Raw genomic sequence first — 13,952 nt, 5'->3', positions numbered from 1 at the left:
ATTGTTTTATTGCAAACAAAGAGGGTGATTATTTTGTATAACTTCCTCAAAATTTTGAATTTTAGTGAAACTATGTTTTACTCTAATAGTTTGGTCACTGTGGTCAATCTTAAAATGACAGTAGCATTCAACAGCTCACACATCTGGGTTTCATGATCTCAACCAGGTAGGTCATAATGGACAGATGCCTCCACTATATTCTTAAACAAGTATTTCCAAAATAACCCCAAATGTTCCCATAGATTGTTTATTGGTCAAAGCTTTACAGAAAATGGATGGGTAGACACATTTATCAAGCACTCCATGATAAACCAAGACAGCAACTTCTCCACTGGCTAGGTTATAAATTAGAATGGAATATATGGAAAATATATTTTGAAAGTATAACGGTTATGGAAATAAGACTCTCATTGCATTGCAGTTTGATCAAGTCCAGATTTTACTATGAGTTTAATAAGACACACCTACACTGTGACTAATCAAGCTTGTATCAAAGCCTGTGAAGGGGGAAACTGCTATGCAATAGGAGTCTTATTTCCATCCCTGCATAACTAACAATAAATCACTAACACAAGTCTAGAGGACTAGGTCGGGTCAAAAATGGTATACTGTCCAAAGGTCAACCTATTGGAACAAACTGTTTAACAATTTTGTCAATGCAATTAATTTATGATAACACATTAAAACATTTTTTTTATTAAATCAACTGGCAGATTATGTAACAAGTAGCTTTATTGACAAACATAATATCAATATAATTTTACCACTGTATAAAATATACATCTTTTGTTTCAATTACTTTAAATGAACAGAAAATGATTCATCAAAATGCAAACTGCTGTAAATCCTTGATGCCGTTTAACCCTGTTACAGACTTTACGGACACTTTAAAATTACAAATGTCAAACTTTACTGCTAAATAACACACTACAAAGTAGATTTAGTTTGGCTTAATGTGAAATGTTTTTACTGTCTCGGTTGAGTCAAAATTACAAAATTATTTATTTGACATTTACACAGAAGCTGCACGGTACGGGATATCTTTATAACAGAAAACATGTCCACCATGCACCATATAGTAAAGATATTAATGAATGGGGATTACGACCAAGCAGCTCTTGCTTCAGCAGCTCGGCTTGGCCTGGACACAGCAGTAGTGGATACACTGGATTTTGGTCTTTCACTACAATTGCTTGCAACACTGGCTGATCTAGTAGATCCACCTATTGAAGACAAATAAAGATTATTAAATGTACAAAAACATGCAAGTGAATATTAATGTCCAGATCATCCTCCTTAGTTAAATGTATGTATTATTAGGGGCAGAGTAACATTTGTGTACAGTCTGTTGAGAAAACAGATTCCAGGGTCCCCAAGAAGGAACCATCCATAAATTGGGTTACATTTGAGCAAGCCTTCTACACAAAATGTTTTTGCCAGATAAGCCACGTGTGTTAGTTGTAGGTAAAGCAGTGCCAGAAAGAACACAGAATTTTCATGTTCAGATATTAGCTCATAATTTAAATATTTGTTTGTTTTCAAAAGTAATATTAAAAGTAATAAAAGCCATTATATCGCTCAGAACAGAGAGCATTGCAGCAAGGAGGCGTGGCCCCATGTGTGTGTCTTTATTTTACAGAAAGATGTTACAGTATGTAGTACGTTTAAGTAGAAAAATATCCCAGGAGTAAAGAATATGTTGTGTAGGCCTTACTTTACCCCAGTGGATTAACTACAAAACAAAGGATGCCAAATAGCAGTTCAAGTTAAATGTTTTGTTTATTCCCAAAATAAACAGCACATATAACAGACATCACATTTTATTTATTTTTTCCCCATTCCTTGCCATTGCCATTTCTTCACAGTAAGCTGTGGCCACAGACACGTCTTCATAAAGTAATAACACAGGGCTTACTTGTGCCTTTTTGTAGCTGAACAAGCAAATGAAAACTGAAATCTTACTTTAAACACTTCATATAAAACAAAAATGTGGAAACGGCGTTGTAAAATGAAGGCGAAAAAAAACTCACTGTTTTGGTTCTCGCTTATTACATTCCACATAACAGAAAGTTGCAACAAAAACTGTAAAACTCTAAAGCACTACAATGCTTTTTTGAGCCAGGTGGCCTTCCATAGAGATCACTATGTGCGCACGCACATAATTTTATTTTTTTTGCTTTTTGCTGTCTAAAACTTTAAAATAGAGGCTCGAGCTGCTGTGTTGATCCTGTGGTTGTTTTTTTTTTTTTTTAAATATATTTTATCTCACATATCACACGGAGCTCCTTTTTATGTGCCATTTTTGAAACTGTCGCGCAACTTCTGGTGAGGCGGTAAATAAGTGCAAGGTATTTTTGTCATTTCTAGAGAATACGAACATCTGAATTTTGTATCTGAATACATGTGAAAAAATATTTGTTTGGTTATTCTGATATTTGTCCCAGCACTAAGGTAAAGTCATAGGTGCCCAAGAAACTGGCTCGACCCCCAGTGCAGTGGCTAAGTGCGCAACAAGGCTTTCCTCCTGGTGTTTCTGGCATTTCTAAAATGACAGATCAAGCCCATAGACATCCACACCGTAAAGTATTAGGGCACTTATCAGAGAGACCTTAAACATTCGACATAACACAACTGTTTCCAAAATGTGCTGTTAGCTAAGCATTGTGTGCTTTGGTAGCAGGGTATTATAAATCTTTGGCCAGGCCCTCTAAAAGGTAGTACATTTCTGAATAGACAGCTTACCTGCTGAACTCATTCTGCTTGAAGGTACTGAGCCCATGTACCTCATCTGGCGCTGATAGTCTGATAACTGCTCAGAACGTTTCAATCCCAATGTTGGCTTCACTGATTCAAGTCTTTTCAGGAAAGCCTAAAAGTTAAAGACATTAACTCACTATGTAAATATATGAACAGAACACCTTTTCTAGGAGGTCTTCATAACATAAGCTGATTAGAGAGAGAGAGAGAGAGAGAGAGAGAGAGAGAGAGAGAGAGAGAGAGAGAGAGAGAGAGAGAGAGAGAGAGAGAGAGAGAGAGATACATTTGGCGTTTTCCACAGCGTTTATTAACTAACTCCTAGTGCTACTTAGTACATTCCCTGTGGCCTTTCATAATGCCTATGTAAGGCTGTCAAATGTTAAGCACAAGCTTCTACTAAAATATATTCCATTCACATGCACTAACTGGCCTTAAGCAATGACCTTGCTACTGTGTTTAATTTGTGCTAGTTAGCTGCAACACACATCTACAAGACCTACATTTTTGCATTACTTACTTTTAAATCCTATGTTTTGCTTGCTTTGTTTACAGCAACTTAATTCATTAAGAAATGCCCTGTTGAAAAGTTCAAATATTTACTGACTTCCTACTGGACACATAGCAGTTATATAAAAAAAAAAGATGTATCGCTTGCATCAATGCGAATCATTTAGGACTGGGAGTGTAGGTGACACCAAAGCCTTATAGCAAACTCAATAAATGCTACAGCAACCTGGACTTGTGTCAATAATTTTGATAGGGTTTACATTCATCAGGTTATCTACCTCAAAATGACACCAGTACATTTTAAAAAGTGAATGTAAAGAGAAATTCAAACAGCAACCATTTAAGATTTTTCTTTGCAATAAATACCAAAAAATCAAAACACTGTACACTTAATAGTACATTTTTATAAAAGGCTTTTATATTAACATGGGGTCTATTCAGTTTAAACTATGGTCTACACTCACATGCACTGTTAGATGTTCGATATTCATAACCCTGACACCTACTTTATTTTAACAGTGGCTGTATTATTTAGATCCATCACTGTTTAGATCAACTCAATAGACCCCACTGAGTTTTAAAAGAATTATTGGCTGTTATTCAACATGTCACAAGACGCAGCCTGTTCAGCGTCAAATGGAAATAACTTGGTAAGCAGAAGCCATAGTAAGCGCTACTGCCTGAAATAGCACAGGCAAAAAGTTGTACCATTTCCAAAATATGAAATCTTAGAACGGTCTCCAAATGTCACTTGCATGTCATGCGTAACACTTGATCACACCATGTTCAGTAACTATAATGTCATAACAGTTTTTAAAACATTATGTTCTCAGTGTGCTGAGAGTAATAGAAAATGTTTCAGAAACCTGCTTTATATTCCATTTTACTATTAGAGTAAGCTACATTTGCACAGCCATCTTTATATTACAGGATGGCCATTAATAAAGCAGAATTTGTAATAAGGTCCATTTGTCCCATAATGCAATTGTATTAACAACTGTATTGTGAAGTGGTACAGAATGGCTTTTTATTATAGCGTTGTAAAAAAAGTTTACACTTTTTTTTTTAGTTATAGCATAAAATCAGGTCGAAAGGTTGTATTAGTATTATGAAAAAGTAGATTACCATAACCTAAACAGAATCCATGTACAAATGTATACATCAAATTCTCATAACTGCTAAAAAATCAATTTTAAAAATGTAAAAAAATTTAAAATACCTGGGGTACAACCCCTACTGTTCTTTCATCTGTTGTGTCTACTTTGTATATGAGAGAATGACAATATATTTATCTATATATATATTATATATATATATATATATATATATATATATATATATATATATATATATATAATTATATATATATATATCATATATCGAGATAACCTATAGGAAATATGACACTAGGGAATCCTTCACCAATTATTTCTGTCCTGAATTCATTCAACTGCATCTCTTTAGAACTGTTCAGATGAAGCAAGTAGGCTAAATATTAATGTCACCTCCTTTGAACAGAAAGGTCAATCAACAGTAATAAAGCTCAGAATACTGAAGGGTAAAAGGGAAGTGCCCAAATCAAGAACAAAACCTACCACACACATACCCTTTCCAAGCCTAGTTATGAATCTCACATCAAAACCGTGCCCCAATGTGGAACTACTGACGTAAAAAGATCATATACAGTATTCTGTTACTCTGTTCTATAAACAGGCAGTCAACTACAGGGCAGTCCTCAAACTATGTGACAAATGGTGCAAAGTATTCTGCGCAAAAGGACAGCAATACAATTGAAAACTCTAAAACAATGACACAGAGAAGGTAATTTGGTTTTATACCAGTTCATAATGTATTTTTTTTTTCAATTGAGTTTTAGGCAGCCTTGCTTTGCACTTCACCCCGAGGCGCTGCAGAGTGTGTCCTGTCAGTCGACTGGATTCTGCAGCACCTGTTGCCAACTATTTATGTTAAGCCGCCTCTACTTTCACTGTTCTGGAGTTTCTGGATGTCTAGATACCTCATCAAGTGACTAAGAAGCTGTGCATTTGTTGATTTAAATGATTTGCTATTTTTTTGTGCTGCACTAAAACTCTAACTAAAGAGTTGGTGCAGGCTGAGGTTAATACACAATTTCCATTTCAAGGACAGAGATCAGAAAGAATATCATGATCAGAATATTTGCCCCAACTAACCCTAATCATTATTCATTAAGATCACTACCTATCAATATATGTTTATATATGACAAACTATTTGCAAACAAAGGACTAGAACATCTATAAGAATACACCTTTGCTCAATAAGCCTGAGACGGGACACTTAACTAAACTTATCACATAAGAAAAGTTTAAAGAGACTGTTTGGCCCATCAATGCTCATCATTTCTTAGCATACCATTTGCCCCTATCATGGGGTAATTTTTAATGTTCTAATGTTTTAGATTCCACTGCATTTAGACCAGGTAGCCGAGCCCTCTTCTTTGGGTCTGATTGCTTAATTAGAATCTCATGTCATATTTGTTTTGTTTTCCGATTAGTTATTAATGGTTATCATGTATTTAAAAAAATAAGGAATCTTACATTTCAAGCTACTCTTTATTACCCAAAAAATCCGAACACCCTCAAGTATGTATCCTGCTGCTTTGCTAAAAGGAGAACAAGCGCCTCCTGGTGGTCAGCAGTTATTTTCACATCAGATCATAAATTCCAACGAGACACATTGCAGATTTTAATACACTTCACCTTAACTTTTTTTCATTGAAAGGCCAGCTACAGTGTCGTGAAACAGTATTTGCCCCCTGTCTGATTTTCTGCATTTTTGCACATTTTTCATATTGAATTTGGTCAGATCTTTTTGTGGGTTGTAGTAGTACAGGGAGTCAGAGAGAAAAAAATGACAGCCAAGTTTAGAGCTGCTTTCATTTGTTTGGTGTGTAAGGTAATCAAAATGCAATCTTCAGGTGTGAAAAAGTTATTGCCCCCCTAGTTAACAACCCAATTAAAGGGATAATTAGGGTCAGCTGTTTGAATACTTTGGTTAACAGTCAAGCCTTATTTGGGCTAGCCCTGCCCAAAATAAATCTGACTAACTTTGGCCCTTACCATCAGAGTGAAGTTGTCAGCACACAGGTTCTAGAGGCACATCACGCCACGATCAAAAGAAATTCCTGAAGACCTCTGGAAGAAAAGTTTTTGATGCCTATCAGACTGGAAAGGTTTACAAAGTCATTTCTAAGGCTATGGGGCTCCACCAAACCACAGTCAGAGTCATACTGACCAAATGGAGAAGGTTTGGGACAGTACTGAATCTTCCCAGGAGTAGCTGTCATGCCAAAATCTCTCCAAAAGCAAGGCATAAAATCGTCCAGGAAGTCACAAAGAACCCTAGAACAACATCCAGGGATCTGCACGGCTCTCTCGCCTCGGATAAGGTCAGTATTCGTGACTCCACTATCAGAAAGACACTGGGCAAAAATTGGATACATGGCAGAGTAGCAAGGCAGAAACCACGCTCACTAAGAAGAACATGAATGCTTGTCTCAAGTATGCCAAAAAACACCTGGATGATCCTCAAGAGTTTTTGGCAAACATGGGCCTCGTCATGTCTGGCGAAAACCAAACACTGCATTCCACTGTAAGAACCCCATACCAACGGTCAAGCATGGTGGTGGTATGTCATGATTTGCAGTTGCTTTGCTGCATCAGGACCTGGACGACTTACCATCATTGAAGGAACCATGAATTCTGCTCTGTATCAGAGAATTCTACAGGAGAATGTCAGACCATCGGTCCGTGAGCTGAAGCTGAAGCACAGCTGGGTCATGCAGCAAGACAATGATCCGAAACACACAAGCAAGTCTACATCAGAACGGTTGAAGAACAAGAAGTTTAAAGTTTTGGAATGGCCTAGTGAAAGTCCAGATCTAAACCCCAATGAGACGTTGTGGCAAGACCTGAAACGAGTAGTTTATGCTCGAAAACCCACAAATGTCAGAGTTGAAGCAGTTCTGCATGAAAGAGTAGGCCAAAACTCCTCCACGGTGCTGTGAGAGACTGATCAATAACTACAGGAAGCGTTTCATTGCTGTTATTGCTGCTAAAGGTGGCATAACCAGTTACTGAGCCTAAGGTGGCGATTACTTTTTCACACGGGGGCATTGGGTGTTGCATAACTTTCTTTAATAAATAAATGAAATAAGTACCAAAATTTTGTGTTATTTGTTCTCTCAAGGTCCCTTTTATCTAATATTAGATTTTGGTTGAAGATCTGATAACATTCAGTGTCAAAAATATGAAAAATGCAGAAAATCAGACAGGGGGCAAATACTTTTTCGTGGTAAGGTAATAAAATACAAGCTGTAAAGACATTGGGTTTGCTGCATTTCACTGCAGTTGCAGTGTGCAGTGTACAACCTTGTTACTATGCATTCAAGCAGACATAGCATCTCATCTTGTAAATGTTACTCACCATGTTTTCTCTCTCGATTTTTTGCTGTTCCCGCTGCCTGTTGAGAGCACTGTGGTATAGCCTTGCAGGGGGATTGGCAGGTTTCTTGGGGCTCTTACTCATTGGTTTAGGGGCCTGCCTGGAAAGTTCTCTCAGTAATCTCTGGTTCTCTCGATCCACACGCCTCACCTCCTCGTTGCTGAATGAAAAGTTTTTTCTTGACTTCCGTCCAGGGCAATCAATGACCAGATTTGTTTGTGTCTTGCTTTCCAGATGCATACAAGCTTCACAGGATAGGGATGAAGTTTTAATTAATTATTAAACAAAAATTGCTTGTTTCAAACTATTTTCTTTCAGCTGATCTGAGCTGGTTTGGTAGTGGTAAAACTAGTGAATCATTTCTGTGTCCAGTAAAAAGGTCTTTGCTCTCTAAATTCCAGATATGATGGTGAATGCCTGGTGCATCACATTGAAAAAAAATGCTGCCTTTATCTCAGATTATATGGAGCATTTCTCTTTCTGTTGCCAAATGAGACAAAACATTAAATCTCAATAACACTTAATGATACATTTCAACAGGCACAGCTAATGGCACCTAACCGCTATCCATCTATCAGAACATGACTATTTATGATTTACATAGCCTTTTATAAAACACTCTCACACATCTCCAATACATATGTCTGGTTCATAATCTTTACATTAACAATTCTGCATGATTTTAAATGTTAGGACTTTACAGTATGTTAGGTTTTATGTTGCTTTATTAATATTTTACAAGTCGAAAATTGAATTTAAAAGTACCTTTTAGAAGCTGATTGAGATCCATGGCATCACTTAATAACTTTTGGTCATGCCTGCTACCAACACCAGACTCCAAAGACACAGACGATGCCAAGTTGATGCTAGACCTGGGGCTAGACACATTACTTCTCTCCATCTGCATCTTTGGGGGCCTCTTTTCACCTTCATCGGGGTAATAATCTCCAGAATCCCCACAGAGCCCAAAGCCCACATTGCCCTGCTTTTTAATTTGCTGCTTCTTCAGGTTCTCTTTTGCCATTGCTAAATCAAAAGACTGAACTGGGCTGATGTCAGGTGTGGATAATGGAGTTACATCTGTAACTGTATCTTCAGATTCCTCCAGCTGCCTAGTTTTATCTTTTCTTGGCATTAAATATAATTTGGATCGGTGTCTGGGGGAAGAGAGTGACAACCCTGCAGATTTTTTTCTGGGCGACGTGTAACTCTCCGATTCACTGCTGGAACTCTCGGATTCCGATGACAAAGCAGGGCTATAGTTTCTGTATTTGCTGCTCACTTTTTTCGAACTGCAGTGATGAGCAGATTTACACCTGGAATGTTCTTGATCTGGCTCTTCCTCACTGTCTTCCTCACTTCTGTTGTAACCATCCTCACTCTCATCATCATCCTCCCTCTCCTCAGCAGATGAACATGACCTGATTTTTTGTGGGATTTTTATCTGGCTTCCAGAGGCTCCCTCCACATTACTGCTAAAAGCCTCTGATCTTGCCAATGATGACAGTGAGGAAGAACTTGCTGATAGATTACACTCCTCTTCTACTGAGCCACTGCTAGATTCTCTAGATTCTTGCTCTTCCCCAATTTCTTCACTGTTTCCATCTCTTCCCAGTTTATTTGTTCCATTTCCTTTAGCGCTGGTCTGCTTCAGCTCATTGTGTTCTTGATGTTTGCTATTGTTGGCCTCTTGTATGTCTTTTTCCTGTTCTTTGTCATCATCACTGTCAAAAAAGGAATGGTCCACTTCACCCTCTAAGTCCATAGGGCTATACATGATACTGCTCTGATTTGCTCACTTCTTTCTAACTGTGCCTTTAGGAAATACAAAGCACAATAAGCTTGGCACTTCGTACTTTCAGAAATGAAAGGACACATTATTAGAAATACAATTCAAATATTTTATATTGTTTTATGTTATATAAAATTTTAATTACATTTATTTTTATCTTGCTTTCAGGCCTGTGTTGTTTTGAGAAATCACGTGAAATTTTGATGAGGCTATATCATGAAGCTTTTGAAATGGAATTTCTAGGCCCTTTATTGGAACACTTTTACAATTACTGTAACTTTATATTTGCTTCATGTGCAAAAATGCTTCTGTAAAAAATGTACTTTTAGGTATGATAATAATCTGAGGGACAAGTTGCAGGCTGTAAAGCTGATAATCTAAAAAAAAAAAAAAGCACAGGAAACATCTTCAAACCATTATTAAGACTATATCTTACTATTGCTGATTGGGGAGATGTGGCCAAAACAAGCAAAAAAAAAAAAAAAAAAAGTGGTAATCAATTTATTTTTTGGTGGAAAGTTAAAAAAACAAAACAAAAACCAAGCTTTAAACTGATACTAATTTTTGTGGGCCATGAATTACACAGCTCTTCTTTGTTAATGGACACAGCAGATGTTGTACCCTTGAATCATTTTCTCCATCACACGTAGTGTATGCAACAGGTTGTTCAGTCAATTTCCAGTAAAACAATGAGGGTGCTAGCATGTCGGTAAAGCTTGGGTGGATCTCTAACGTGAAATGATTAATGAGACATAACAATAACAAGCAGCGGGGAATTTGGCCTCTAGGAATTGAAGGACTGGGGAACCCGATTTTATTGATGTTTGCCCACTTGAAATGGAATGATCCCATCATAAAAATCAAATGGCAGAAATACATCCCCAAAAAATGTGGTCCACTTAAGCTGGAATGACCACATACAGATATGGAAAAACTCAGATGGACACTCAATATACCCCTATTAGCTTAACATAAGTTAGCCAACTAAGCCCTGTGCAGACAGCACTGCTGCCAGAAAACAGGAACCCAACAAACCTCCTTCCTCTTTGAAACCTACAGTCATATTTGGGAGTTATAAATTACACCTTCAACCTCTTTGTTTTGCAAACACTTTAATATGTTAACTGCATTAATGAGACAGGCGGCGCCACTGAGACTAGATAATACACATTTTATATTTTTTGCTACAGTAGAAGTGGATTCCAAAATCTGCCAAACCAGTGAGAGAACAGTTCGTCGACAAGACACGTGACCGAACAGGAAATGTTTCCCATCCCATATTTTTTGCCATTCTTATGATAGGTGCGTGTTTCAACAGCAATCCATTAATAACATACACTGTCATTATTACAATGAATTAGCAGACAACATAAGAAAGACCCATACACATAGGTATAAAAAACTAAACAACACATGCCATAGCTACGCTTTTTTACTTTGTATCTTAGTCACATGTTATGTCTAAACCATATGTCAAGCATACGTTAAATAACATCAAATAAGTTCTACAAATGTAGATGTCTTACATACAGCAGCGACACAAACAGTCACACATACTCAGGTTGTGACACTGTTGTCGTTCTTGTTGCTACAAATTCAGAACTAACCTGTGCAGTAACGACGTCGCCAGAGGTGTTTGTTTTCCAAATATCCAAGGGGCCCGCGCTCTTAGTATCTTGTCCCCTGTAGATCAAACATCAATTTTACAATTAAGGGTGTTTTACAATCGTGACTGAATCATTAATTACTGGTTTTTAATACAGATCTCATCTCCAACACTGACAGCGTCTGAAAGAAAAAATCTACTGTAACTAACCAACGTCACTTCCTGACAGCAGATAGTTCCATTGGGCTGGGGTGTAGTGAGAGACATACCAACAGATGGCGCTAAAATCGCGCTACCTTGCTAAGGTACTGATGACAGCAAGCCCTACTGTGACACTGAAAGCCGTTTCAGCCAATCATAGAACACATAGCAATTGGTTGTAAGTGTCTTGTCGAGTAAAACCTCACTTTTCGATGAAGGTCAAAAGAAGGCCACAAAGACGCAGATGGAGAGATAAAATAAAAAACTGAAATATCTTGTTTGCATAAGTATTCAACCCCCACACATTAATATTTGGTAGAGCCACCTTTCGCTGCAATAACAGCTTTAAGTCTTTTGAGATAAGTATGTACCAGCTTTGCACGCAGTGTCAGAGTGATTTTGGCCCATTCTTTTTGGCAGATTTGCTCCAGGTTGTTCAGGTTGGTTGGAAGACGCTTGTGGACTGCAATTTTCAAATAGTGCCACAGATTCTCAATGGGATTGAGATCAGGACTTTGACTGGGACACTGCAGGACATTCACCTTTTTGTTCTTGAGCCACTCCAGTGTTGCTTTGGCCTTGTGCTTGGGATCATTGTCCTCCTGAAAGGTGAATTTCCTCCCAATCTTCAGTTTTTTAGTGCACTGAAGCAGATTCTCTTGCAGTATTTTCTTATATTTTGCTCCATCCTTTCTTCCTTCAATTGTAACAAGATGTCCAGTCCCTGCTGATGAGAAGCATCCCCACAGCATGATGCTGCCACCACCATATTTCACTGTAGGGATGGTGTGTCTTGAGGCATGGGCAGTGTTAGGTTTGCGCCACACATAGCGCTTTGAGTTTTGGCCAAAAAGCTCTATCTTGGTCTCATCTGACCACAAAACCTTTTCCCATATCGCAGCTGGGTCACTCTCATGCCTTCTGGCAAACTCCAGATGTGCTTTCAGATGGTACTTTTTGAGTAATGGCTTCTTTCTTGCCACCCTCCCATACAGGCCAGTGTTATGCAGAGCTCTTGATATGGTTGACTGGTGCACCATTACTCCACTCCCAGCCATTGAACTCTGTAGCTCCTTCAAAGTGATTGTTGGCCTGTGGCTTCTCTCACAAGTCTCCTTCTTGTTTGAGCGTTGAGTTTTGAGGGACAGACTTTTCTTGGCAGTGCCTGGGTGGTGTGATGCAGCTTCCACTTCCTGATTATCGATCCAACTGTGCTCACTGGGATATCCAAACACTTGGATATTATTTTGAACCCTTTCCCTAATCTATGCATTTGTATTACTTTAAAGAAGGTTAAAGAAGGATTTTTAAGCCTTGACACAATGGAGACATGGATTGTGTATGTGTGCCATTCAGAGGGTAAATGGGCAACACAAAATATTTAAGTGCCTTTGAATGGGATATGGTAGTTGGTGCCAGGCGTGCCAGTTTGAGTGTGTCAAGAACTGGATTTTTCACGCTCAGCAGTTTCCCGTGTATTTCAAGGATGGTCCACCACCCAAAGGACATCCTGTCAAAGTACATCAGATCATAATAAAGTACTGTTTTTTTTTTTCTTTTGCAAGAAATATCCCAATATTCTAAATTGTCAATGTTATGCATTCTTGTTTTTAATTGTGACTTAATGTTTGCAAACAGGTTACTGTTAAAATATTGTTACTAGTTAGGTTTTACAGGTACAGTAACTAAAGAATTATAAAACAGTAATGCCTTAAATCTGGATTTAGAAAATTGCAGATGAATTGCTTATTAAGGCAGGAGGAGTATGGAGAACTATGTTTCAGCCATATACCTCTAGGACTATGCAGGTATATTCATGGTTCACTGTGCATGGTTCAACACATTTAAAATGTAACTTTTTTTGAAAGGGGCCTATCTTTTTTCTTTTTTTTACAAACTTAGAACCAACTTAACTACAGTAATATGGTTGAAAGTACACCACTAGAAATGTAAAAAAAAAAAAAAAAAAAAAAAAAATGATTGAGGGAATTAATCTCCAAAAAACTCCAAACGAAAGCTGCATGTGACTACATAAAAGCGACCTCTCTGGTTAAAATATGTTCCCAAGATTGCTGGTTCAACCAAAAACAATCTCGTGATAATTCACTGGGGGGCTTGTTGTACCTCTAAATAATATTTTCATGTGTCGTTTACGACGTGCATCACTGTTTTGTTTCTTCTCGGATTGTTGAATCGGCTGAACTAGTAATAGTACATGAAACTCGGGGGATTGAAAGTGAAGGTCGTTAATTCCCCCAAACACAGATGTCAATCGCTTAGATTGGGAGTTAGATTCAATTCTGAAAGCCACAATTCAAGAGAAGCGGATACGAAACTGTTAACCGTTACACAGGAATTCTTAGCAAACCATACGTTTACCTACACATCATAATAAGATCCACCTGTCCCACTGGCGCTGGAAGTGACTGGCGCTGGATATATATATATATATATATATATATATATAATATATATATTATATATATATATATCTATATATATTAATATATATATGTGTGTGTGTGTGTGTGTGTGTGTGTGTGTGTGTGTGTGTAAGGAACAACTTACTGCAAACGTGTTTTTATGAGAAAATACAACAGACATG

At 37.7% G+C, this 13,952-nt stretch overlaps 1 protein-coding gene across 1 annotated transcript; it reads right to left on the bottom strand.

Annotated features, from left to right (window-relative positions):
• Nucleotides 1-474: 474 nt before the first annotated feature.
• On the bottom strand, nucleotides 475-11,373 carry LOC121320444 (cilia- and flagella-associated protein 97-like). The gene is made up of 5 exons (XM_041258780.1): nucleotides 11,148-11,373; nucleotides 8,514-9,563; nucleotides 7,731-7,993; nucleotides 2,743-2,869; nucleotides 475-1,223 (listed from the first exon to the last, which is right to left on the bottom strand). The coding sequence occupies exons 2-5, from the start codon at nucleotides 9,523-9,525 to the stop codon at nucleotides 1,102-1,104; spliced, it is 1,524 nt and encodes a 507-aa protein (XP_041114714.1). The 5' UTR covers nucleotides 9,526-9,563; nucleotides 11,148-11,373; the 3' UTR covers nucleotides 475-1,101.
• Between the last annotated feature and the right edge of the window lie 2,579 nt (nucleotides 11,374-13,952).

This window comes from Polyodon spathula, chromosome 1 (assembly GCF_017654505.1).
Source record: "Polyodon spathula isolate WHYD16114869_AA chromosome 1, ASM1765450v1, whole genome shotgun sequence".
NCBI lineage: Eukaryota > Metazoa > Chordata > Actinopteri > Acipenseriformes > Polyodontidae > Polyodon > Polyodon spathula.
The sequence above is the reverse complement of the archived record's forward strand: the minus strand, read 5'-3'. Positions and strand labels throughout refer to the sequence as shown.

Coding starts and splice junctions, on each gene's coding strand:
- LOC121320444 (XM_041258780.1), bottom strand. CDS start 9,525: ATGTATAGCCCTATGGACTTAGAGGGTGAAGTGGACCATTCCTTTTTT. Junction 7,994..8,513: donor TCTCAATCAGCTTCTAAAAG/GTACTTTTAAAT, acceptor TATCCTGTGAAG/CTTGTATGCATCTGGAAAGC. Junction 2,870..7,730: donor AAATCGAGAGAGAAAACATG/GTGAGTAACATT, acceptor TTTAACTTTTAG/GCTTTCCTGAAAAGACTTGA.